The 25,248-nt window shown below is 56.7% G+C and overlaps 10 protein-coding genes across 10 annotated transcripts; 7 read left to right on the top strand and 3 right to left on the bottom strand.

Moving 5' to 3' along the window:
• Positions 1-395, bottom strand: LBRM_31_3640 (phosphoglycan beta 1,3 galactosyltransferase 5; the record flags this gene model as incomplete). The annotated part of the gene is made up of 1 exon (XM_001567302.1): positions 1-395. A coding segment is annotated over one exon (395 nt), but the record flags the coding sequence as incomplete, so codon positions are not given.
• A 2,398-nt stretch (positions 396-2,793) lies between these two features.
• Positions 2,794-3,096, bottom strand: LBRM_31_3630 (histone H4; the record flags this gene model as incomplete). The annotated part of the gene is made up of 1 exon (XM_001567301.1): positions 2,794-3,096. The coding sequence occupies one exon, from the start codon at positions 3,094-3,096 to the stop codon at positions 2,794-2,796; it is 303 nt and encodes a 100-aa protein (XP_001567351.1).
• Positions 3,097-3,580: 484 nt separating this feature from the next.
• LBRM_31_3620 (hypothetical protein, unknown function) lies at positions 3,581-5,494 on the bottom strand (the record flags this gene model as incomplete). The annotated part of the gene is made up of 1 exon (XM_001567300.1): positions 3,581-5,494. One exon carries the CDS (start codon positions 5,492-5,494, stop codon positions 3,581-3,583), a length of 1,914 nt encoding a protein of 637 aa, XP_001567350.1.
• A 1,639-nt stretch (positions 5,495-7,133) lies between these two features.
• Positions 7,134-8,423, top strand: LBRM_31_3610 (putative protein kinase; the record flags this gene model as incomplete). Its single annotated transcript, XM_001567299.2, has 1 exon — positions 7,134-8,423. The coding sequence occupies one exon, from the start codon at positions 7,134-7,136 to the stop codon at positions 8,421-8,423; it is 1,290 nt and encodes a 429-aa protein (XP_001567349.1).
• An 836-nt stretch (positions 8,424-9,259) lies between these two features.
• Positions 9,260-13,669, top strand: LBRM_31_3600 (conserved hypothetical protein; the record flags this gene model as incomplete). Its single annotated transcript, XM_001567298.2, has 1 exon — positions 9,260-13,669. One exon carries the CDS (start codon positions 9,260-9,262, stop codon positions 13,667-13,669), a length of 4,410 nt encoding a protein of 1,469 aa, XP_001567348.2.
• Positions 13,670-14,117: 448 nt separating this feature from the next.
• Positions 14,118-14,477, top strand: LBRM_31_3590 (putative dynein-associated protein; the record flags this gene model as incomplete). The annotated part of the gene is made up of 1 exon (XM_001567297.1): positions 14,118-14,477. The coding sequence occupies one exon, from the start codon at positions 14,118-14,120 to the stop codon at positions 14,475-14,477; it is 360 nt and encodes a 119-aa protein (XP_001567347.1).
• A 354-nt stretch (positions 14,478-14,831) lies between these two features.
• On the top strand, positions 14,832-15,989 carry LBRM_31_3580 (conserved hypothetical protein; the record flags this gene model as incomplete). The annotated part of the gene is made up of 1 exon (XM_001567296.1): positions 14,832-15,989. One exon carries the CDS (start codon positions 14,832-14,834, stop codon positions 15,987-15,989), a length of 1,158 nt encoding a protein of 385 aa, XP_001567346.1.
• Positions 15,990-16,545: 556 nt separating this feature from the next.
• LBRM_31_3570 (methylcrotonoyl-coa carboxylase biotinylated subunitprotein-like protein) lies at positions 16,546-18,609 on the top strand (the record flags this gene model as incomplete). Its single annotated transcript, XM_001567295.2, has 1 exon — positions 16,546-18,609. The coding sequence occupies one exon, from the start codon at positions 16,546-16,548 to the stop codon at positions 18,607-18,609; it is 2,064 nt and encodes a 687-aa protein (XP_001567345.2).
• An 801-nt stretch (positions 18,610-19,410) lies between these two features.
• Positions 19,411-21,159, top strand: LBRM_31_3560 (phosphatidylethanolaminen-methyltransferase-lik e protein; the record flags this gene model as incomplete). The annotated part of the gene is made up of 1 exon (XM_001567294.2): positions 19,411-21,159. One exon carries the CDS (start codon positions 19,411-19,413, stop codon positions 21,157-21,159), a length of 1,749 nt encoding a protein of 582 aa, XP_001567344.2.
• A 929-nt stretch (positions 21,160-22,088) lies between these two features.
• On the top strand, positions 22,089-24,575 carry LBRM_31_3550 (conserved hypothetical protein; the record flags this gene model as incomplete). The annotated part of the gene is made up of 1 exon (XM_001567293.2): positions 22,089-24,575. The coding sequence occupies one exon, from the start codon at positions 22,089-22,091 to the stop codon at positions 24,573-24,575; it is 2,487 nt and encodes an 828-aa protein (XP_001567343.2).
• Between the last annotated feature and the right edge of the window lie 673 nt (positions 24,576-25,248).

Genomic DNA, 25,248 nt, shown 5'->3' with positions numbered 1-25,248 from the left:
TTCTCGGCGCGCGCAACCTCGCGGTACGTCAGCCACGTCGCGCGCTGCGCATCCCGCAGCGGATAGCGCATTGGCTGGTCTGTTGAGGGTATGCCCATCACCACCAAGTGCTGCGGCTGCGTACTCTTGCTCTTCCGCAGCGACGCGTTGGCGAGGTGGCGCTGCTGCGCGTACGACCGGCTCACCCATGACCACAGCGGCAGCTCCGCGGCGACGTCCACGTCGTCCGTCACGCTCGCCATCGCAAACAGCATCGGCCCCATGAGGCCCAGCGGCGCAGATGTCGTCGCAAACACAGGAAGTCCTTTGGCCTCCTGATCTGGTCTACCGCCGGCCATTTCCCCATACCCCCCTGCGACCGCCGCACCGCACGTCACCCTGTCGAAGCACATCATGCAGTTCTTGTCGATCACGCGTAGTGTCCACGACGGCAGCTGATCACTCCTCAGACGCGCCTTACCGTCAGCAGCAGCGGCATCAAGAGCATGCTGTGCTGACGCCAGACGTTGCAATGCACTCTCGTGCTGCACCAGCACAGAAAACGTATCACGATCTGAGACAGTCGCCAGTTTCCTCTGTAATTCTATCGAGCTGTGGTTCTGTCTTGGGTGGCCAGCAGTTGCACATGAGCCAATGTAGTAAAGTGTAACCATGAGAGCAGGTAGGATGATTAGTGCAACCAGGTGACGGCTCTGGGTGTGGGAATGCACAGCCTGGACAACAAATCCCCGAAGATGTCTGCAAAAACGAAACGGGAGGCTTAGTGCTGCCTCATCCGGCAAGCCATCGTCTTTCTCAAGTGAAGCTGCGTCCCTCTCCCTACCGCCCAGCAACCGAGTTTGATCCGGCTTCGCCCTGCTGCGTGTGCGATTGCAGCTGCAGCTGTTCGCAGGGCAGTTCAGCACAGAACTGTTCTGAGAGACGAGAGAAGCGTGGCGGTGCATGGCGTTTGAGGGCTCGACAGGCACAGCCTTCCCTATAATGTCTCGCTCGTTTCTCGTGGCAATGCGGTTGGCTCACGTTGAGATGAAGGGCGGGGATGGTGCCTGAGATGCGCCGGAGAGTAGTGCGACGAGTGTACTGGCAGCCACGCAAAGAGAAAGGGCAAGGCCAAGGAAAGTGCGAGGTAACACAAAGCAACGGTGGGGAAGAGTGGTGATTGTGTCAGTGCAATGGCCAATGGGCCACTTTCCGCCAGCACGTGTGAGTGTCTAATTAAAAATGGCCGGAGTATGCGGAAAGGCAGGTCAGAGCGGGTGGTGTGGAGGAGGGGAAGGGGAAAACATGAAAACAGTGGAAGGACTCGCAAATCGGACGAGTCGACGTGACAGCGGAAGGCGCCACTGCAGCGAACCACATCGGAGAGACGCTGTGAGAACGGAACGATAGCTCACTTCATTGGCTGGGTGGGCGGTTTCCGTAGAAAACACGCCTAAGTTCCGTGTCTTTGAGATGGAAACAGTCAAGCCTTGCCTTCACGAGGGTGAGGGCGGCACGCGCTCTGTTTGCTCGCTTCGTTGATATTCGTCGCCATTCGATGGAAAGCCTTCCATCGTCTAGCAGGAAGAGGAGGGTCTGCGTGTACGCAAGTGGGAGACGCAGCAGCCCTGGCGATGCCCACTACGCGAGCAGCAGCAGAGATGCAAAAACACATACACCAAAGAGGGGAAAAATAGTAGAGGTGCAAGGAAAGATGGTGAAACCCCTGAACAGCTGCATTCCGGTAGGTGGGGAAAGCGAACCGACAGCCTGACGGTCTAACCTTTGGCGCGAAGAAAGAGTACGTGGTGTGCGGTGGGCGGACAGCACGAAGCAGTGAAAAAGAGCCGCTTCGCGACACGCTCTACGCCACCGCGAAACAAAGTCGCCGGTGGCATAGGCCAAAGGTCAAAGAAGTACAAAGGCCAATCAAGCAGACCTACAGCAAATGTGCGATTTGGCCTTTCCTCAGCGGACACAGACGCCCGAAACGAAAAGGGGTAAGGCAAAGAATGCTGGATTTCATATGCGTCACAATCAGCGCTTACACATGCAGATGCGAGTCAGGACGCAACAGGAAGGAGCATACGCTGAGAAATAGAGGAGGAAGCACCACAGGTGCATGAGACCGGAGAAGCGTGAGAGATAGTCACAGGTGACCTGCTGCCAGACCTTGCGTTTTTTTCGCCTCATATGTCGCTATTCGCATGATTGCGCTATCCTTCTCATCGGCGCTAATGTCGGCGAAGTGGGACCACTGCCGGCCGCCACCTGCCTCGAAAAGGTGAGCACCAGATGCGCGCAAGCCGGTAACGCAGCATCCTGCGTGTCCTCCGTATTGGGGTGCCTTGCTCTGTGGGCCCGCGTGTCACGGGTAAAGAGTAAAAGTGAGGAGACAAAAAGAAACGCAAAGGGTGAAAGGAGGCGCATGGAGCTGTGGCATAGCGGATGAGTGAGCAAGCGGTGGGGAAAGAAACAAGATCGAGGAGGCAGCACAACAGCCTGCGTGGTCACTTTTGGTGACTGCAGGCTTGGGGAGGAGGGAGGAGGGCGCAGCTGCACCGAACCTCCCTAGACATGGACGCCAAAAGGGTGCCTCCAATACGGCAGCCTACAGCTTCTCTCTAGGTGTGTGGTGGGATTCGTGCAGTGTCCTCTTTTTCTCCTGCCTCCAGCCAGCAGTGAGGAGGAGATTGTCAGCACGAGAGAGAAGAGCCATAGTGGGGGAGGGGAAGTCGAAAACCAAAAGACAAATAAACGACTGCGCGAAGAAAGGATATCTATGAGTATGCGAAAGAGCGAGGCACGATTGATTTACGCGTAGCCGTACAGGATGTGGCCGCGCTTGCGCAGCGCATTCACGACATCGGCCGCCGTGACTGTCTTCTTGCGCGCGTACTCGGTGTAGGCCGTGCTGCAGCGCACAATGTCCTCCACGTAGGCCTTCAGCACGCGGCGCACCTCCTCGTAGAGGTCTCCCGAGATGCGCTTTACACCACCGCGGCGCGCCATACGGCGGACGCAGCCGCGCGTGATGCCACGAATGTTGTCGCGCAGCACCTTCTTCTGGCGCTTCTGGCTGCCCTTGGCGTCAGCGGAGCGCTTACCCTTGGCCATGTTGGATGTGTTGGCGGAGAGATGAAAGCGGTGTAAGCTGGGAAGCGTGACGAATCTCAGTTGAGACAGAGAGGAGGAAGAAGTGAGCAGGTAACGTAGATGATGCATACGAGATGAAATCAAGGAGACCCTCAACGGCGATACGAGCCACCCAGAATGGCGCAGGGGCGGGAAAGAAGAATGCAAAGAAGCAGGTCCTCCTGTGACAGAGATCCGAGCGGGGATGAAAGGGGTGGCGCACGCTTCACAAGGAACCATTGCACATCTCTTCTTTTCGCCTTCAGGAATGCACACCACAGTACATCACATGGTATGGAGTACGTCAAGTGTCGCAGCCGAGCCAAAGGGCTCACAACAAAGGCGAACGAGACGTAAAGTTTGTGACTAAAGGACCAAGGGCAATCACATCTGCGGAAAGAGTGCGGAATGCAGTGGAAACTAAGCAGCACTGTGCAACGAAAAGGAGAAGAATAAGATTACTTACTCAGTGCGCCGAGGAAAGCAGTGGGGCATGCTCATCAGGGACATGAGGTTCCTCTGGGTGGGTGGTGCAATTACGCGCGCCACGGAGCTGTGAGCGCTCGGCAAGAGCCTCGTCGCAAAACGCCTTATATTGAAGGTGCACATACAAAGTGGAGAAAAGACTCGTGAAGAGCAGTCCGCTCATGATAGCAAAAGGAACAAAGATGCACTGCCGCCCATAGCAAATGTTGCTTCCCTGCTTTGTTGCCTCCTTTGTGTACCAGGCACCGTAGAGCATTTGGTTCAGCAATACCGAAGCGGCAAGCGAGGGGAGTGACATGAAGTTGTAGTGGTTCGCGACATCCTTCGCGTACAACGTGCGCATGACGAGCACAACGGAGGCCGCAGAGAAGCCGTTGCCGAGAGCTGTCAAGCCAAACGGGATCAAGAGCAACTCCTTCCGCACAAAAAGAAGCATGAGGGACGCTGCAAGCACAATCAGCGACGGGATAAAGACCGCAATAGTAAGCGGGATGCGCTCCTCAGGCATGCGCTTTTGTGTCCACACTTCGAAGATGCTCATGATGATTCGTCCTACAGCACTGCCGGCGCCGTTGAAGATAGTAAGGAGAGAGGCAATCTCCTGTGTCACGGGAGTCTCAGAGGCGGCGGCATACACAAAGCGGGCGTTGACAATAATGACTATCTGGGTACCAAAGATCGAGAACAGAGAGTACGCAAGGGCCCACAGCTTGAGCGTGCAGAGGCTCTCGATGAAGGAGGTCTGATACTGCGGTGCGATGTGAACAGACTCGTCAATGCTGGCTGCGCTGAAGATGGCTTGCTCTGCAATGCTCGTGCGTGTCGTGTTGATGCGCATGCTGAGGCGTTGTGCAGCTGACATGCGGGGTCCCAATGCGGCAGCAGCGGCCGCCGCCTGCGTCTCGTTTTCCTCAGGCAGCTGCTCGGCAATATTTGCACTACCCACGTCCAACCACCGGAGCGGAATGGCGATGACTGAATAAAGCACCATCACGCTGATGGTAACCAGAGCAAAGGCAACCTTGTAGGAGTGTCCTAGCTGCTTGTACGCCACAACAGTGCTCTCTACAGGGAGGAAAATAATGAGAAAGGCAACAAGCACAAAGCCGAACACAAAACGACGTGGAGAGGGCACTTTCTCCAAGTACGCGCGCTTTGTGGCGAGCTTATTCGCCTTGTCCGCTTCTGACAGATACTTCTCTTCGTAACCTGTCAGTTGATATGGTGGTAGCTTCACGAAGAGGACGCATAGAAGCCCGACAATGGCAGTAAACGCCGAAAGGAAGTAGAAGAAACCGGAGATATCGCTCTCGAAGAAGCCCAGCTGAATGCAGCCGAATATGGCAGAGCCGAGCCCGATGAACGTTTTCATTACGGCAATCACAGCGCCGCGACTGCTGGGAAATACACTCAGAATCGTCATGAGACCTGCAATATCAAACATAGAAGTACCAACACTGAGAAGAGTGCTAAAGATCGTGAAGCGCGCGACACTGCCCTCCACAACATCGGCGAAGGCCAGGCCGAAGAGAACTCCACCAACCGGCAAAGATAGCATGCCGATCAGGAAGAGCGACCGCGGGCCGTAGTAGTCGTACAGGACTGCCAGGGGGAAGACAACAATGCCGAGAATGCTCGACATAGTTGTAATGACAGACATTTGCTCCTGCGTGAAGTTGTACTTCTCTTGCAGCTTGCCAGAGAAGAGGTTGTACACGTAACTGGTCGAGGTGCAGATGCATGCATAGACGCCGATGAGCAGCATAAAGAAACGCTTTGGTTCATGGATGTTGATGGTGATGCTGTTGCTAGGCCATAGTCGCTGCGCTAGCGAGGAACGCGTCTCCTGAACGCTGCTTCGGCCCTCTGCATACACTTCCTCGACGACCGACATAGCAATGTAGTGGCAAGCTGGAAGATGGACTCCGAGAGGACAGTGGACAGTATTGATTGAGATGGTGGCGCAGCGGTGCCTCCGGCAAGCTCCAAGCACGTATTCCTCCTGTCGCGGTGTACAGACGAGAGAGAAGAGATGGAAAGAGGCTGGTTTGCAGTGATGAAGCTTCTTGAAGAGGTTCGAAAGCAGCAGAAGTGGAGGTGTAATCGGCGAGAAGGTGGTGAAAAAGGGAGTCATAAGCGCGAAGCTCTACATCAGCTTCCCGGCACTGTTCACATGCGGGAACCTGCATAAGGGAGTGATTGGCGAAAAGGATGGTCATTGAAACAGGTACGAAGCACCGCTCACTTTTGTTCACCATGGATTCACTCAAACATCCAAGTCGTCGTGTGGGCTAGAAAAAGGAAACCGTGGTGATGCCACTGGCTCGGAAAAGACAGTGCACATGAAAACAGCAAATGCAGAGGTGTGAGGAGAAGACAAGACAGAGAATCGGCGCACGTGCTCTTCCCAGAGCGTCTCCCATATAATGGTGGGGTGACGAACAAACGACAAATCGTGGCTTTTATCACCTCGCTGCTCGTCTTCACAGCTGTGCAGCCTTGGGTCTGTTTTAGGGAACTGCTGTGGTCGCCGCTTCCTGGGAGACGGGATTTAAAGAGACCCTTGGCGCCGATCAGTGATACACTTTTCAGCAAGATGCAAGGTGAGGAGGCGCACTTTTGCATTGAGTGGGGGGTGGTTGTGCGTCCCCTCCCCCCGCCGTCATCTTTGTGTGCCCAAAAAGGGCCCCGCGATGCACAACCACAAAGAGCCCATTGCAGGGCCGCCGTTAGTCTCGGTGCATGACGCGATGCTGCGTGAAGACAAATGAAGTGACGTCCACGACGCCGACCGCAGGCCCGACAAAGGCGATGCTTGGCAGCATCACAAAGGGGGATTGCGCTTCGCGTGGTGTATGACTGCCCTGCGTTTCCCAGATGATCGCGCTGTTTTTCCACGAATGGGGCTCCCGCCTCCTGTGTTTGGCAGGGCCCGAACCCCATCGACACGCAAACGCCAGGCACCGGGATCTGATCGTTCGGTGCCCCCGGTCAAGGGGAGGGGGGCGTAAACTGCTGTGAGCGAAGCGAAAACCAACCGCATGGATGCGGGGTGCAAGCTTGCATTTGAAGCTTTGCGCCTGGAAAGGCCCCTTCAAAGAGTCAGTGCTTTTCAAGCGTGAGCATTCTTCTTTTGCGCCTTCGTCCACGGTACCCCACAGGTGCACATATCTGGGAAGAAAACCACCCGCACTGTCACGCAAGGAGGTGTCGGCGTGCTGCCGCGGCTGTTTGGCCATGCAGTCAGCCTGTGAAACTCATCGACCCCTTTCCAGGCGCCTCTTGCTCTCCTCCATCGCGCTTCTTGATGGCCAAGGATGGAGGTGAACGGCTGCGTCTTCTCAGCAGCTCCCGCTTTTAAGCCCACTTGTCCTCTACATTGGCCTGCAGCACTTCTTGTGACTCAAAGCAAAGTGCTCGCTACTTACCGCATTCTCCTCCCACTCTCATTCTCTGCTTTTCTACGTGATGCGATTGCAGTTTATCCTTGTCACTCACACCTCTTCGACAGCTCCATCTGTATTGTGACAAAAATGAGTGCCTTTTCGTCCGTCCTCGGTGCGCCTGGCGCTACTGGAGATCTCAAGTACGTGAAGAGGAAGCTCATTGGGACTGGCTCCTACGGCGAGGCGTGGTTGGTGGAGCGCCTCAGCGACAAGGCGATCTTCGTCGCGAAAACAATGGACCTTGGGAAGATGTCGTCTCGTGACCGCACGTATGCGTACAGCGAAATCAAATGTCTTGCGAGCTGCCACCATCCAAATATCATCAAGTACATCGAGGACAAGGAAGATAACGAGCATTTGCTTATTGTAATGGAGTTTGCGGACTCGGGTGACCTGGACCGCCAGATCAAGGCACGCTCGACCGACTTCAAGCATTTCCAGGAGCACGAGGCATTGTTTCTCTTTCTGCAGCTGTGTCTGGCACTAGACCACATCCACGCCCACAAGATGCTGCATCGCGATATCAAAGGAGCCAATGTGCTCCTTACTTCCACGGGTCTCATCAAGATTGGTGACTTTGGGTTCAGTCACCAGTACGACGATACCGTCTCGGGAGTGGTCGCGAACACCTTCTGTGGCACACCGTACTACCTTGCACCGGAGCTCTGGAACAACCAGCGCTACAGCAAAAAGGCAGATGTGTGGTCACTGGGTGTACTTTTGTACGAGATCATGGCGCTGAAGCGGCCATTCACGTCGACGAACATGAAGGGTCTCATGGCAAAGGTTCTGAGCGGAGACTACGAGTCGCTACCCGAAGTGTACTCGGCCGACTTTAGGGACGTGGTTCGCAAGATCCTTGTCTGTGATGCGGCGCAGCGGCCGAGCGTGCGGGACATCTTCCGCTTTCCCTACGTGCGGGAGGGTCTCAAGGTTTTCATGCACACTATGAGGAAGAATTCGCGGATTGACAACGAGGTAAAGGAGGCACTGATGGAGCATGTGACGGTGATCCTGTCTAGCGAGTCAGTCGAGGAGCCAAAGACTGCCACTGTTGGTCAGATCAACAAGGATGTGTTTTTCTCTGGGTACCTGAACAAGCTGAAGGGTGGTGACAATCATTCATGGAAGAGGCGGTACCTCCAGGTGCAGAAGGGTCATTTCATTATGTCGGAGAAGGAGTCGGACACCGAGGGAAAGGCGCTAAGCTTGGAGCACATCCAGAGCGTGTGCCCTGTTCCTGTGAGCACGGCAAAGCGCATGCATGTCTTTGCACTTCACACAACAAGTGGTAAGTCGATGTGGTTTGAAGCCCCATCGCTGGAGAGCATGGAGGAGTGGATTCACGCCATTCAGCGCGGCCTCGGCGTTGCGTGATGGGTCAAAGTGACAGCAAATGCAAGTTTTTTCCCTTTGATGCGGTGTTGTTTGTATGTACGCCAATCTCGTGCAAAGGCCCATTTACAGGGTTGTGCTGCTATCACATTCCCACTGCTTATGATGTGCGAGGATGTTTTCCCCTTACTTTTGTTTTCATTACGCCTTGTTTATCCGGTGAAGCGTTTTACGTGGCCATCACTGCCGTATTTCTCTTATGGAGCTATGATGGTGGTGCTGCTGTTTGGCATGTAAAGAGCGGTGAATCGGTTGCAATTGTGGACGAGTGGGGAAATGGAAGGTCGAGGGATGGCATGGCATCCACGTGTTATAGGCCACTTGCCACTCATCCTGTTTGGTTTCTCTCTCTCTCTCTCTCTCTCTCTCTCTCTCTCTCATGTCGTGATAGTGCTTAGAAACACATAAATCGGTAGCTTGCTAAGAGTGATGATGGCAAAGCGTCGTACGGAAGTCCGTCGCCTTATGCGACAACCTGCTTCTTGTATGCAGTGTGGATAATGGCGCTGAGGTGTCTTGCTGTCCGCATGAGCTCTTCTTTGTGCAGGTATTTGGTGATTTCTCGTATGCTATCGACTGAGCGCATCCCCCGCGGGATGAGATGAGGTGCTTTTGGACTTCTCCGCAGGCCTCTCTGTCATCGTGACGAGCCGTAAAAATGCGTTTCATTTTCTTCCTTCCATTTCACGTTTTTTTTTTTTTTGGTGGGGTACCAACGTTTACCGCTCTCCATCTTTTAGCTCTTCTCGGGAGGTTTGACAGAAACACCCGCTGTTGATTCTCTCTCTCTCTCTGCGTGACACCAGGTGTGCATGGTGATGTTACAAAGTGTGGCTCGAGTACTTGGCTGCAGCGCACCAGCTGTGTTCGCAGTGCATGGCAACCGTGTCTTCGTTCCAGCGGACAACGGTGTGGTCGTCGTAGAGGACAGTTACGAATATTTGTGGGCCCCGTTTCCCATTGGGAAGTACTCGATCGACAAAATCGCCGTCAGTGCTGCAGGCGTGCTGTGTTTAGCGGAGAAGCGCCTGCATGTTGCGCTGCATTTCTTCGATGCGGACTCTATGCAAAGCCTCGGCGTTGCAGAGGCGGAGGTCTTCGTAAGTATTGCAGATATCGTCTTTTCTGCTGATGGGAAGGAGCTTTTTGTCCTTGGAACGGTTCCTGACACAACTGTGACCATTTTCAGGCGAAGCACGCCAAATGGCTCCTACAGTCTCGCAGACCGCGTGCCTCTCCAGCACAGCGAGGAGCCAAAAGGGCTGCTTGCCTTCGGTTTTGAGGGGTCTGTTGTTCGTTTTGGCATATGGAGAAGCGGCTGCATTGCGGGCTACGCCCATGGGGAGGACGGCAAGTGTTTTCAAAAGTGCTTCTCTGTGGAGGCGAGCATAGAGAGTGCGTGTGTCTCAGGACCGAGCACGATGTGCTATATCACGAAGGAGGGGTCTTTGCATGTGTATTCACATGAAAGCCGGACGTTTCAGGATGTGTGCGAAGGCTCGCTGGCACCGGCTGCAGCCTCAATGATTGTGTGGGATGGCACTGTGTTTATTTTCACGCGCTCAGGGGACCTCCTCTCCGTCAATCTATGTGATGGCACTCATCACCGTCGCTCCCTTGGGTGCCTGCCTTCCTGCGCAAGTCGCCTTGTTGTCACGAGCGCAGCGGAGCTGCTGCTGAGCACGCAGACAGGCTTACTCGCAGTGGCAGTTCCAGTAGTGACCAATGGCGGAGCTGCCGATTCGCGCCTTGTGAAGGGCTGGACGGAGGCCTCGACACTCCGGTGCCTTTCTGTGAACAATGGGGCTTCGGCAGCGTGGGTGTTGCGGGATGGCAGCATCGCCCTTTACAAAAGGGACGATGTGAGGGTTTTAACACCTTGCGGCGTGCGAAGGGCGGCTGTGCATGCGTGCATTTTGAACTCCTCTGAGATAGTGATCCTGTTCGAGGATGGAACGCTGCGCTGCTTTGACTGCGTCGGTGAGAGAGAGGTGTGGTCTCACCAGTGCTTGGAGTGGGCTCCTACGTTTGTGGAGGCGGATGGGTCTGGCACTGTCGCGTGCTGTGGTCGAGACGCGCTTCGGTTTTTGAGATGCATGGATGACGGCGTGGAGGACCGAGGCGTGGTTCGCACCACTCTTCTTGCCTCCATCTGCTTGGTAAGGTGGGTGCCGATGGAGACATGTCTACTGGTCGTGTGCCAAAATGGTGATGCATTTCTTGTCGAGGTGCCGAAAGACGGCGACGCCGAGACAACGCACACTGCCGAGGCGTTTGTGCGCAGCTCGTGGCGACTCGACTTCCCGATCACGGATGCACTCGTGTGTTATGTTACTCCTGACGTCCTCAATCTCTTTGTACACTCGGCAGACCATGATTCGAAGGTGTACATGCTTGACCGCCAACGAGAAGGTGACGGAAAGGTGTCGCGGCCTTTGTTTCTCATTCACGACCACAGCAGCGGTGGCAGTTGTCTCCTACGTCTCAACGATTCCACAGTCATTTCGTGTGGCCGAGATGGAAGCATCGCCGCGCGTGATTTGACGCCGTACCAGACACAAATGACCCCCATCCCACCATCGCGTGAGAAGCGGAAGCCGCTCTGGGTGCACGCCGTGCGTTCCTCATTCGGCGGCGGTATCACGACGGTGGCCACTACTGACACCGGGGCAGAGGTGATCTGCGGCGGCAATGACGGGGTTATCCAGTGTGTTACGTTGAAAGCAGAAGGTGCCCACGCTACCTGGCAGGAGCCTCAGTGGACGCACGCGGAGGCAGCGCGACTGGGCATCGTTGGCGACAAGATAACCACTGTACAAGCAGGCGACGCGGCGCCAGAACGGGAGGCGCTCCTTCTTGCGGTGTCCCGCGTGCGTGAGCTGTGGATGAAGGTGATGAGCGACAAGGATACCGAGGTTCCTCTCGAGGCTTTCTTGACGCCAGAGCAGCGTGACCAGTTCGCGGCGGAATGCGACAGCGCCGTGTTTGATATGCGCGAGGGACACTACTATCACGCTATCCTGAACGAGTACCTCCAGGATACTCTCCGGAGGCGCTGCTGCGAGGCGATGGAGGTGACACGCATGAAGGTGGTGAGCATGAAGACATCCGAGTTGGAGGTGCACAACTTTCACATCCATCGCAGGACACGGGCCGAGGCATCGCTCTCCCGCAAAGCATTGTTTCTCCGCCAGCTGCAGAAGAAGAGCGCTGTTGGTCGACGCACGGTTCCTGGGCTGCAGATCATGTCAAAGACCGCGACGCCCGCGGATGGCAGCTCTAGCGGAACTGAAGACCTCGACGCCGCCATGCTGAACGACGCGGATGTGTACACTCAGAGCCGCATGGTTCTTCAGTCTCTCCTCGTCAAGGGCCGGTCTCTGGCGCTCAAGGATGCCTTCAACACGCGCTTCACGGATCTGCAGGACTTGAAGAGACAGTCCATGATGCAGGTGGAGGAACGTACGCTGCGCTGTATTACGATTGGGAAGCAGTTGGGCAGCCTTCCTGCACAGCTCTTCACGGCGGTCGTCGACCCGGAGGAGAACCCCAACTCACTATTCGTTGTCGAGGACAAGGAGCTGAGCGCTGAGGCGCAGGCCCTCATCGCCCCTTCCATGGGGGCAACTGTTGTGTCTCCGGTGGATGAGGCGGCCTTGCCCCTGTGGATGGACGGCCTGGAAAAGGAGGTGGTGCGGCTGGAGGTGCATGTGCCGTTGCCAGACTTCGCAGATGACACGCGCGACACCTTCATCCCGCCAGAGGAGCGCACAGAGGAGCAGACGCGCATTATTGAGGCTTACGCCAAGAGACTCAAGGAGGAGAACGAGTGCGTCGAGGCGAAGAGGGAGGCGCTGCGAGGTGAGTTCAAGTCGTTGCAGGAAAAGAACAGAGAGACCGCCGCGAAGCTCGACGAGCAGCTTCACCAGATTCGCCAGCTCCGGCTGAACACCGCTGAGGAGGTCGATGAAGCAGAGCTTCAACTGGCGCTACTTTTTCAACATCGGCTGTGCGTCAGTGCTGCCTATCGACAGCATCAATCTATGGCCCAGAAGCGCGAGGCTCTCCGTGACGGACGGACAGAAGCTGAATTTATCGTGGCGCAGCAGAAGCACTTGCTCCGTGCAGCACAGGCTCGGTTGGCCGCGGCGGAGAGCAAAACAGGTGGCTACGCGGCGAGTGTCAGAGCCTTAGCACCCTTTGAGGATGGCACCACGGGCGAGAAGCTGCACCGGCGTTTTGTTCGATGGCAGCGGCGCTTTGTGGACGGCAGTGCGCCGCTGCCAGATGCTGACACGTCAGCAGCAGACTGCACGGCGGAGCAGTGGGCAGCTTTTTGCGATCATTGCCAGGCGGTAGCTGAGTTGCAACAGCTCGTCAACGATGCCGAGGCAGAGGTGCAGCGAGCTGCTGTGGACGTGCGGGAAGCGCAGCGACACTGCAAGCTTATTACGGATGAAATAGATGTCACTGGAGAGGCAATGGCCGCTGTGCGCGGCAGCTCAGTGGCGCGCCTTCTAGACGTCCACGCCCTGTGCCGGCTGCGCCAGGGCCAAATCCAAGACGAGGGAGCCACGACGGCGACGGCGTTTTTGTCCTCCAACTTGCGGTGGCGCGATGACGTGTCCCAGTACAACGATCTCATCCTCCAAAGCGAAGCAGAGAGCCGCGCACTTCTGATCAAGGCGTTTGCTCAGCAAAAGCTGATGAGGCTGTTGGACTGGGACACGGAGCGGCTTAGGTACTGCACAGGGACACTGCAGCTGGAGCTGCGGCAGCTGCATACCCTTCGCGTCACCCGCCAGATGCAGGAGTGGCTGAGCGGCGACGCAGAGGTGTCGGAGGAGAAGATGCTGGCGCATCTCCAGCGCCATATGGACATGGTGGAGATGAACATGAGTCGAAAAATCGAGGAGCTGCGGAGCGTTGGGCGGCGACTGAAGAGCCAGATTGCGGAGCGGGTGACAGAGAACACAATCGTCGATGCCCAGTGCGACGACCTCGACGACACAGTGCGTGCGAATACAGCAGTGTACCGTCTGATGGAAACGGGCGCGGACAGCTTGCACGCGCGTGCTGCACGGGCGAAAGAAATTTTCTGTACCAGTGAGCTAGAGGAGCTGGCTCGGTCACAGCAGGAGGAGCTAGTGCGACTGAAGCACGAGGTGGATCGTCTGCGGGAGCGGACGTTCCCGTCTTTTGCCGTTGTGTCGAAGCAGACGCGCTAGCGGCTTTTACTGTGTAACTTCATTCATGTATGATAGTCGTGAGTGTGCCTGGGAAGGAGATGTACATACAACACGCGTGCTCTTGTGTGTGCGTGTCTTTATTTTGCCGCTTGTCTCTCAATTACTGTCCGTGCATTGTTTGCTGGGGTGCACACGTGGCAACAACGACAGACTTACGCTTCAGTTTCTCGAAGGCTGTTGACGGGTATTCCGCGAACTGCATGATCCTCTAGCGCTATGGTCATGCGCGCGTATTCCGCCAGCCGCTAGATAGAGCGGTGAGTACCGCGTGTGTTTGTGTGTGCGTTTGGGGAGGGGGGACACTCTGCACTTGTGCTCGCGGAGGATATCCTGTGCGCGCATGAATAGCGTCTCGTTTCTTCTATGATCTCCCACACTCGACTATTCCTCCTCCATTCTTTTCCAGTGGCTTGTGCTGAGGAATTCAATGAACAAGGCCAATCCAACGGTGGCAGAACGTGAGGCCCACCTTCAGAATGTGGAGGACACGCTGAACCGCATTGCCCACCACAAGGGAGTACTGGGCTACTTTATCATGGAACCGCGGAAGGAGAAGCTGCTTAGCTTCGCGGGCTTTCGCGGGAGCTCGAGGGAGGCGTATCGCTACGCTGACACCCTGAAGGGGTTCATCGACGTCACCGCCTCCACCGTTCGAACCATTGACTGGAATGACGAGATGACGTTTCTCCGAATTAGTTGTGGCGCTGTCGACATTCTCGTCGCACCGGACACAAACAAAGAGTACACGATGGTAGTTGTCCAAGTTGTCAGTGGACGGGGCGCCTGAGGCAACGCGTGACGAGATTGGCGCATTCACAATCGCTTTCATGTATGTAGAGCCCGCTGGAGCAGTCAAACCAACACTTTGGATTGTAAGTGGGAGAACACCTCACCATCCTCGAGCTTCATCCACGGGGGCTTTCGTAAGTGCGGCGCCAACACGCACGCTGCCGGTCTCCTGCGGGGGATCGATGCCTTTCTTCTCTTCACGTGGCTCATCAGTGCCCTGATAAGAACGTCTGCTGCCCACTAGTGCTACTAGCGCCTCCTTGTCCCTCTCGTTGGTAGTCACCAGGCGACGTAATTACTCTCTCCTTGTCTGCTCTCTCCCTCACTCTTTCTTGGCAGCTCAGCGGCGCTCATGTACGCCGTCAAGCCATGGGGCCATGTCCTCCTCGTCGGAAGCTGTGTCGGGACGTACGCGATGGGCATCGGCATGCGATGGCGAGAATCGAATGTGACGATTATTGAACGGCGGCAGAGCCCATCGTACGAGCGCGCAGAGGTGCGGCGCTGCGTGGTGACAGATCAAACTGTGAAGCTGCTGACAGACTTGGGGTGCACGGAGAGGAAACTCCTCTCCGTGCTGCGTCCCGCTCGCGGGTGGCGCTTCCTCTCCCCTGACCTCACACTTCTTCGAGAGGGGTCCGTCTTTCCCGGCTGTGCGATCGGCGAAACGGCATACCAGTGCACGGAGGGCGTCTTGCTGCGCACTCTTCGCACAGAGTTTCTGCGGTTTGGCGGCACTATCGACTGGGAGACGGAGGCACACAGTGCCGACGCAAACAACGACGGCAGCGACACCTGGTGCTTGCGCAAGGACTATGGCCTCTGCACCAACGCGGAGGCCATCATCACCATGGCGAAGGCGACCCCCTTCACCGAGATGTTAGTTGCGCGCGACCCAAGCAGAATAGCAGTGCTCTTTGACGTGGAGCGTGGCGTGTGTAAGCTCGATAGCCGCGCTGCGAGCGTTTTGTTTGACCAGCAGTCCGATGTCTCAATAGTGGTGGGAAACGGCATTGCCCTGCACTGCTGGCGCTCCAGTGCTTCCGAGTGCGCGTGGCGACTCGTTCGGAGCGCCACAAAGCACTTATCACTCGATGGAAGCCTGGATGGCATGCACGACGTTCTGAGAGCTATAATTCGAAAGTCGGAGAAACGCTGCAGCTCTATCTGCGCTCTACCAGGCACCACGCCAGCCATCAAGGACGAAGCTGCGCACTTCCGTGTCGGGCTGTTGGGCGATGGCCTTCTTCCCATAGACCCATTTGAGTGGAGGGGTGACAACGTCCGCTGCATGATTGAGGAGGCGTCGAAGGTGTGTCGTCTGTTTTATGGCAAGAAGTACCACCGTGGTGACGTCGCCTCTCTGCTACGCGGGGCGGAGCAAGACTCCATCGCGAAGCGGGCGAATCTCCTCCAGCGTGATCTGCAGGATGCAGAGCACTTTCTCGCCGTTCATCCTCTGCTGGAGAGCGAGCCCACTGCACTGGAGATGTGTCGCGTCTGCTCCTGAATGGCACGGATGAAAGCGTATTACAATGGCTGTTTTCGTTTCCCTGGAAGAGGCGCGTGTGGTCGTCATGGACACGTCTAGTGATTCCTGTTTGTGGGCGCTGTGGGTTCGACACAGAAAGGGCATGGCTCATACTCAAATCGATGTTATGCGTGCGTCATGCGTGAAGGTATTGTCTTAGTAAACGTTCGCGGCATGTCTGTGTTACCTGCCTCCGTTAGGCGGCCTAGGCTGTGCATTTGTGTGTGCGCCTCGTACTCGGTCTGGGACGACGTGTTGATACTCTCCATGATGCCTCGCTCACGTTCAAGTGCGTGTTGTACTGCACGCAGATCAGTGATGCTCTCTACTCCTCTCTTCTCCGGCCGTTCTTGCGCACTGCTTCACACTGTGTCGTCTCCTCATTGTACCCGCTGCGCTTCATAGTATTGATGAGTTGTCAAGTGCGGGCTCACACGCGCACAAACGTGCCAGCTTCGTATCTGCCCTGCCATCTTCTTTCGTTCAGCTGGCGTGCCGTCGATCGGTGCTTTTTTTATGTGCGTGTCCCGCCGTAATGCTACGCTGCACAGATTGTTGCCTCCAGCGCAAGGTTGAGAAGCTGCTGGTGGCAAATCGGGGGGAGATTGCGTGCCGCGTTTTCCGTACATGCCGTGAGATGCACATCCGCACTGTGGCGCTGTTCTGCGAGGCAGAGCGGAACGCGAGGCATGTCGTAGAGGCAGACGAGGCCGTCTGCATTGGCCCACCACCCGCGGTGAACTCGTACCTGCGCGGTGACCATATCATCAGCGTGGCGAAACAGCTGAATGTAGACGCAATTCACCCCGGGTACGGCTTTCTTTCCGAGAATGCGGACTTTGCTGACGCTGTCACGCGCTCCGGCATTGAATTCATTGGCCCACCTGCGTCAGCTATCTCGGCGATGGGCTCCAAGAGTGAGAGCAAGCGCATCATGGAGGTTGCCGGGGTGCCTGTTGTGCCGGGCTACTACGGTGACAACCAGACTGCAGGCTTCCTCGCGGAGGAGGCAGACAAGGTGGGATTTCCCATTCTCATCAAGGCGGTTTCGGGTGGCGGCGGCAAGGGCATGAAGATTGTGGAGCGGCCCGAAGACTTTGCCTTTATGCTGGAGAGCGCGAAGCGCGAGGCGACTAACTTTTTCAAGGACGACCGTGTCATTTTGGAGCGCTACGTGAAGCGTTCACGACACATCGAGTGCCAAATTTTTTGCGATAAACACAGCCGAGGGGTCTTTTTTTTCGAGCGCGATTGCAGCGTGCAGCGTCGGTATCAAAAGGTCCTCGAGGAGGCTCCGGCGCCTCATCTGTCGATGGAGACACGACAGCGCATTGGCGAGGTAGCGCTGCAGGCTGCGAAGGCAGTTGGCTACGTGGGCGCTGGCACAGTGGAATTCATCTTCGACACAAGCACTGGCGATTTTTACTTCATGGAGATGAACACGCGATTGCAGGTGGAGCACCCCGTGACGGAGGAGGTGTGCCGCATCAAAGGTGCACCGCTGGACTTGGTCAAGCTGCAGATCAAGACGGCCATGGGCAAGCCGCTCACATTTTCCCAGGAGGACATCGCGCTGGTCGGCTCCTGTATTGAGGCGCGCGTGTATGCGGAGTCGCCGGAGAGGGGCTTTCTTCCCGAAAGCGGCCCGCTAACGTTTATCCGGGAGCCGTTTCAGGGGGTGCGTGGATCGACCCGCACCCGACTGGACACTGGGTTTCGTGAGGGCGACAACGTACTCATCCACTACGATCCCATGCTGGCCAAGGTCATCTCGTGGGGTCGCAATCGTGAAGAGGCATTGAAAGGCCTGCAGCAGGCACTAGGCGAGTACAAGGTAGCTGGCATCAACACGAACATCGAGTTCCTGAAGCGATGCTGCGAAGCGTCGGAGTTTGCGCGCGGCGGCGTGACCACCAACTTCATCAACGATCACGAAAAGCAGCTGCTCACCGCTCCAGCTGTGACGCCGGAGGTGGCGGCCATGGCGGCTACCGCTTGCCTGCTCAACCACTGCGATAACTGGCGTGGTGCATTCCGTCTCAACGGCGACACCAAGGCCACCGTTCACTTTTACATTGACAGCAAGCCGGTAGAGGTGCGTCTGCACACGGAGGGCGCAAACTACCACAAGATCTTTTTCAGAGTGGGAAATCACGAGGGGTCGTTTTCGGTCGGCTCCGGCCCTGTGACTTCGAAGCACCGTGACCAGAAGAGCATCGTGAACGATTTCACCTTCCTCTTCGAGAATGGCATGCGCCACACAGTCTTGGCCGTCGTGACGGAAGGCGACGTAACAATCATTGGCAGCTTTGGGCTGCACCAGATTCGCCTATTACCGCTGACGGATGGCTTTGGGAACGCATCGATGGGGGCAGGTGCCTCAGCGAAGATCTTGAGCCCGATGCCCGGCAAAGTGTCCAAGTTTATCGCGAGGCGGGGCGACGTCGTCGAGAAGGGCCAGGTTCTCATGATTTTGGAGGCGATGAAGATGGAGCACCCCATCAGGGCACTGCAGGACGGCCAGGTCTCTTTCTCTGTGAAAGAGGGAGACGTGGTCGGCAGCGATCACCTGCTTGCCACCGTTGCGCAGAAGGAGTGAGGCAGAGAGACCTCAGCTTTGGGTTGCCCCGATGCGCTCGCGAGGGGGTCCCCTTGAGAGCGCGTTTCTGCCTTTCCTTGTGTGCTGCCCACCACTTCTTTTTTCTCTTCCCTGCCCTTTTGGTTTGGGGCGGAATAACCGTATGCCTGGTGTCTGGGCGGGGCGGATGCGTTCATGTGCGTTGTTTACACCTCGACACACATGACTTAGTGAGTGGCATGGAGTGGCATACCTCGCGAGCACACATCTTTGCACAAATGACAGAGAGCGAGCAGATATTGAGCGTGGAGTTTCTGACTTCCATCTTCGCTGTGCCAGTGGCGAGTTGTGCGAATTTCCTACTGTGATGGAAGCCGAGACTCCCGTTTAAAGGCAGTGCAGCACCTCACTCAGACGACAGCTACCTGCCGCGCGACACGCTCTTGATGCGCTGCAACTTGACTTACACCTTTTATTATGCCCTTTATGCTCGTTTGTCACCTCTTGCTGATCCTTTTCTTCGTTTGCGTTGGGGCGGTAGGTGAGCGCTCTTACCGCAGTGAAGTGGTTGGTGGCGTACTTCTTTCGTTTTCCCTCTATTGGCACCGAGCCTTAGTGTGCTCAGGAGCACTCTCAGCTGCTTTCATATCTTCCAAGCGGATTAGCTTGATCAGCGTTCCCGTCACGACGTCGGCGTCATCGCTGGTTTCCATCAACCAGCAGGTTTTGCGGTTGTCTGCGGCTTTTTACGCACTTCTTCACGCATCGCTTTTGTTTCCACGGGCCGGCGACACTCACGCCCCCTCACGGAAGCACGAAAACATGCTTGCGGAAAGTGCGTCCGAGGATGCCAAGAGGGTCTTTACTCCCTGCGAAGATGGGACGAGCTACGGCCTCCTGTACGACGGCACCCGGTTCCGCGTCCCGGACACCATGTCCGTGGTGGACGCACTCTTGACACCCAAGTCGTGGCGGAGTCCGGCGACGCTCATCTGGGTCGCGGTGTGCTTTGCTGTTGGGCTGACCGGGATTTTCCACTTCACCCACGGGCTCCCTGTGTGGTTCTTCTGCGCTCAGTTTGCCTTCTGGCGACTCGCGTACAACATTGGCATCGGGGCCATCCTACACTACCACTCGCGGTACGGCTCTTTCCTTAAGTTTTACCGTCGCATCGTCAAAGACTACCCGGTGACGCGATGCTTTCTGGAGGCATCCGTTGTTTTCGAGGGTAACACCGAGTACAAGGTGACCAGGTTTCCGGACGAGTTCAACGCTTGGATGCTGTTCCGCCAAGTGGAGAACGTCATCCTCGCTAACGACCTTGTCTCATACTGTGTGCTTTCTGTTGTCTGCTGGGAAAAGATGAGCCTCAGCTCGCCCGTGGACATTTTCTGCTTGGTGCTTGGCTGCGCCTCCATCGCGTTTGCGCTCTGGTGCAAGTCGGATGCGCACCGCGTCATTGGCGACTTCGCCTGGTACTGGGGGGACTTTTTCTTCCTCCTCGACAAAAACCTCACCTTCGACGGCATCTTTCAAATGTTCCCGCACCCGATGTACACGGTCGGCTACGCCTTCATGTACGGCGTGCCGTTCATGACAAAGTCCTACACGCTCTTCTACATGAGCGTTGTTGGGCATCTGTGCCAGCTAGCGTTCCTGGTGTTTGTGGAAAACCCGCATATCGACCGCACCTATAACGTGCTGTCGTCACCGACTCTGGAGGAGCAGGAGCGGAATGCGGTGCTGTACGGGAACGGTGGCGAGGCCTACTTGGAGCACAACGAGCTCGTGGTGCTCATGAACTTCAACATCTTTCGCGCCAGTGACCTGCTTCTAGCTTTGACGATCATCTATCTACTGGCGACGCTTCTGCTGCCCCTCCCGGCGTGGATCTACGTGGCTCACGTGATTGCCTGGCGACTCTTCCACAACGGCTTCCTCGGCTACCTCCTCAAGCGCGAGTCGCATGAGAAGTGGTTCTCCCTCAACTACCCTTCGCCGCAGGCGGCCTTCAACAACTGGAAGCGCATCTACAACGCGAGCGTCACAATTACCAACCTGTCCTACTGCCTCTGCGCTGTCAAGTACTTTACCTGGGTGATGCCGCTTTTCGGCAGCGGCGAGGCGCGCTGCTTCGTGATGATGGTTGGCATGCTGCTTGTCGGTATCAACGGGTACGTGAGTTGGAGCATCTACAAGGCCATTGGCGACTACGGCTACTTCTACGGTGACTTCTTCATCGATAAGGTACCGGCGAAGCTGAACTACAGTGGCATCTACCGCTACCTAAACAACCCTGACTCGTCGCTCGGAATGTCCGCCTACTACGGCATTGCGCTGTTGTCCGGAAGCCCTGTGGTGCTGGTGGTGTCTGTGGTGTCCCACGCAGCTGCGAAGATGTTTGAGGCAATCGTTGAGGAGCCTCACATGCGCAAGCACTACGGCGACCAAGTTCGCGAGGCTGGCGGGATGCAGACGGAGCTTGCTCGCCGCATGAAGGCGTCAAAGGCGGACTACGAAAAGAAGATGCGCGCCATCAAAGCAAAGCTGGACGGTCGCAAGAAAGAGTGAGTGCGCAGGCTCTCCAACCGTTTGGGGGGTGGCCGCTCTGACCGAAGTATGTGTGTCACGTTCCCCTTCAATGATTTCGTTTGACAGTGCAGTAGCGCAGCCCCTGCGAGAACTCCAGCGGAACAGCGGTGAAGGCTGACCACCCCCACTGTTTGGTGCCACCGGTACGCCATCGACACGCATCGTGCAGAGGGCAGTCTTGAGTTGGCGTGCTGGTGCCTGTGTTCGTGCCTGCAGTTTACCCGCTTTATGGTGAATGAAGCGTGTGCTCGAAGTGACAGCACCCACAACAACGGCTGGTTTTCTCTGCTCGCTGCTCCGTGTGCCACACGGGCGCTACTTTTGTCCTTTTTTCTTTTCGCTCTATCGTGTGGTGTGGCCCACTTGGAGGGCTGGGGCGAGGCTGAAATGAAGGGAGCAACGGAAATGGAGGGGAATTGTGGAGGCTCTGCGCCATGCAGCAAAGACACCGTTCCGCCGCCGCTCGCTCTTTTCTGCTTTCCTTCTGTGGAATTTGATTGATGTTTTTGTGGAACGAAAAAGGTGGAGGTGGAGGGAAAACAGAACTTTGATAAACGGCACCGACCGTGTGGCACACGCGACTGGAACGTGTGTCTCCGCCTCGGTTGTTGATGCAATGTAGACATGCTGGCTTGGGAATGTGGTGGTGGTGTGTAGTGTCTTTGCTAGTAGATGTACCTCGCGGATACGTTCACGCTGCTCTCTACCTCAATCTGTGGAGTCGCCTTGGTCGATCTTTTTCACGTCTCTCTCCTCCCATAATGTGTGTGACAAGCGTCAACGACCACTTGTCGTTCTTTCCCAGAGGCATACGTTAACGACGACAACGTCGTACAACCTGCGCTGGCAGAGGGGACCCCTTTTTTGTTTTCTAGATTCCACGCTACAGCGGTGGTGTTTCTTTTCCCATGCCACTACCTCGTGAAGTTAGCGCGGATGCTGAGGCTGACACGCCGGATCATTTGCGCGCCGACTGCTCCTTTAACATCAGCCGCCGCGACAGCCTGGCGAGTTCGCGCTTTAGTAGCCGTCTCAGCCGGCGCTCCAGCGTGCGCGATGAGGTGCAGTCGGTCGACGAGTTCCTGCGCAAGCAGCGTGTTATTCGGTACATGCAAGAGGAGCGGGAACGTGCAGAGCGGTCGAAGCTGCTGCGCGAGGAGCACGACTTCTGGATCGAGTTCCGCGATCGTGAGCGTGTGGAGCGACTGAAGTACATGTCGGAGCAAGAGATCGCGGAGCTGCTGCAGCGGGAGGCAGATGAGGCGACGCGTGAAAGCAACGGTGCTGATCAAGCGCACCAGCGAGCCATGGAGGACGCGTTGCGGCGCCGCCACAGCATGGCGGATCTTCGGCGCAGGGAAGAGGATGCTGTGTTGGCTCGTCTCAAGAGCGAGGTGCTGACGGATGAGATTCGTCGCGCTGCTCAGCTGGAGGCGTTGGAGAAGGCCGAGGCCATGGCAGCCACCGAGCATGCGCGGCGTGTTTCCGTGCATCTCCAGCAGCGCGAAGAGGACTTGGCAGCGAAATGCAAGCAGCTGACAGCGGAGCTGGAGGAAGCCAAGGCTGCTGCCACGCAAGCCCGATGCTACCAGAAGCGTGCCGAAGACGAGCTGGCAAGGGAGAGAGAGAAGACGCTGAAGGAGAAGGCTGCTGCCGCAGCTGGAAAAGAGATGAACGAGAAGCTCTTGAAGGAGCTAGAAGAGGTGCGGCAGCATCTCACAGCCTCTGAGGAGGAGAAGAAGAGGGTGGAAGCTGCGAAGGCGCAGGCAGTGTGGGATGTCGAGCAGAAGGAGAAGGAGCTCAGCAGCCTGAGGAGGTGCAACGACGAACTGGTAGCGCAGAAAGCGTCGCAGAAGGCTGTTTCCGAGGACGAGAAACAGCGCTCATCACCGTTGCAGGAAGAGCTAACGGCGTCGAGGAACGAACTGAAGAAGGAGCGGGCAGCGCGAAGCAATACAGAGGCCGAGCTGGTGGCGCTGCGAGAGCAAGCAAAGGTTCTCGAGTCGAAGCTGGCTGCCGCCATTGCGCCAGAGCCGAAGCAGGAGGCGGATACCATACGAAAACTGAAGGCAATCGCTGATGACGCTCGCAGGGCGCAGGCGGACCTGTTAAAGGAGCGCCAGGCGCGTGAGAAGGCTGAGGCTGCCGCGGCGGAGGCAAAAGGTGCCCTAGCAAAGGAACAGGCTGCACGCGAGAAGGCAGAGGAGGAGGTGCAGCGGGCGGTGGCGGCGTCAACCGTTACAGCACTGCAAATGGAAAATGCCGTCTCTGATCGAAAAAAGCTGGTCGAGGCGGAGAAGAAGCTGGAGAAGATGCGTAAGGCACGGAGCAAGGATGAGGCCGAGAAGGCCGCGCTGAAGCGCGGGTTGCAAAAGGTGAAGAGGGACCTTGAGGACGAGTCCGCTGCTCGGGCTCAGTTTGAGCAGCTCGCATCGAAAGCTCTCAGCGCAGACCATCACGTATCGCAAAGGGAGGTGGATCAGCTGCGAAGGGAGCTGAAGATTTCGCAGGAACAATGTGAGGCAGCACGCCAGGATACCGTTGTGTGTCAGCAGAACGCAGTGAATGAGATCGCCTCTCTCAGGGCGTGGTGTGAGCGTCTACAGAAGCAGCATCGTATGCAGCTACAGCTGCTGGAGGATGATGACGAGTTTACCCCGCGGATGGCCACACCAACGCCGCACTCGCGCTCGCCGAGCTTTGCGCCCCGGCGGATGCCGAAAAAAGGTCTCGCTTCTGGCCAGCGCCAGGCGGACGAGAGGGTGGCGAGCGACCAGCGTATTCACGAGCTGGAGGCGCACGTGATGCGTCTGCAGGCGGACCTCCAGAAAAGCAAAGAACAAGAAAAAAAGGCGCTCAAGGCGTCCGCCGAAGGGTCGAGCTCTGATTCCCAAAAAACGTCGCCGCACCAAATCCCGAGTGGTGCAACGACGGAGCAGGAGGTCAGAGAGATGGCGCTGGTGGATCAGGTGAATGCTTTGGAGAGGGAAGGCGCGGAGACGCGAAGGAAGTACGACGACCTTGTTGTGGCCTACAGACGATCGGAAGCCGCTCGCTGCGAGGCGGAGCGGCAGGTTGCGGCGCAGCAGGCGCAGGCTGAGCAACTGCAGAAGCAGGGGTCTCAGCCTCACACCCCAACGCTGGCGAACTGTGAAACGACGCGTGTGGAGCCGATCGTAGGGGCTGCCGAGGGGAACACGAGCTCACTCCCGGAGCGCATCAGTAATTTGGAGGGGCACCTGATGGAGGAGCGCGCGACTCACGAGCCTACGGAGAAGCGTGGTGCTGCGCCAAGGGTCGGCGCCGAACTTGCGGTGAAGCAGGCGGGGGCGAGCTTTTCAGCAAGCGTTGCGGGCGCCAGGGCCTCGCCCAAGACGAAGAGCGGATGCTGCTAGTATAGTGTCCTCTCTCTCGACCTTTGGGTTGGTGCTGCGTGCAGAGGGCAAATGGGCGATTGCGTGAGTCGCAACCTCTGTGTGGTGTTGCAGTTTACCTGCTCTATGACGCGACCGTTGTGCAAGCGAAGACCTGAACGGCCTTCCTAAGCGCTGATAGGCTAATCAGTGGGGTTTTTCTCTTCCACATGTACTGAAGTCGTACTCTCACCCTGCAGCAGCGGTGTGAGGGCTGGAGAGGAGGCACGTGTTGTCGCTGCAGCTGGACTCAGTCAGGAGGAATCAACTCACGGCGGTTACCTCGCGAGTGACTTCATTTCTCTTTAGTGTGCGTGGTGCTTCTTTGGTGCACAGGAATACCCAAACCGGCATCCACCCGCACTGTTCCTCGCTGTCAGCCACATCGCTGTGCTGTTCTTCTTTATCCGTTGTGTTTTGCGTTTTTGAATCCCCTCGCCTTGTCCCACCTATCAAGCTCTAACGCTGTGGCTTTTCCTCATTGTCTGACTCCCCATCATTGTGTACACCCTCGTTTTTCCTCCTTTTCGCCTCACTGTAGACCTGTGCCTGCTGCCTCTGCCTTTAGAAGAGGCGCAGCTGCATTACATTACCTACTTCCATCCACATGTTGCGTTGTGCTTCCAGTGGTTCTCGCCCCATTTGTTCTGCGGGA

Source organism: Leishmania braziliensis, chromosome 31, assembly GCF_000002845.2.
Source record: "Leishmania braziliensis MHOM/BR/75/M2904 complete genome, chromosome 31".
NCBI lineage: Eukaryota > Euglenozoa > Kinetoplastea > Trypanosomatida > Trypanosomatidae > Leishmania > Leishmania braziliensis.
This window is presented reverse-complemented; position numbering and strand designations above follow the sequence as displayed.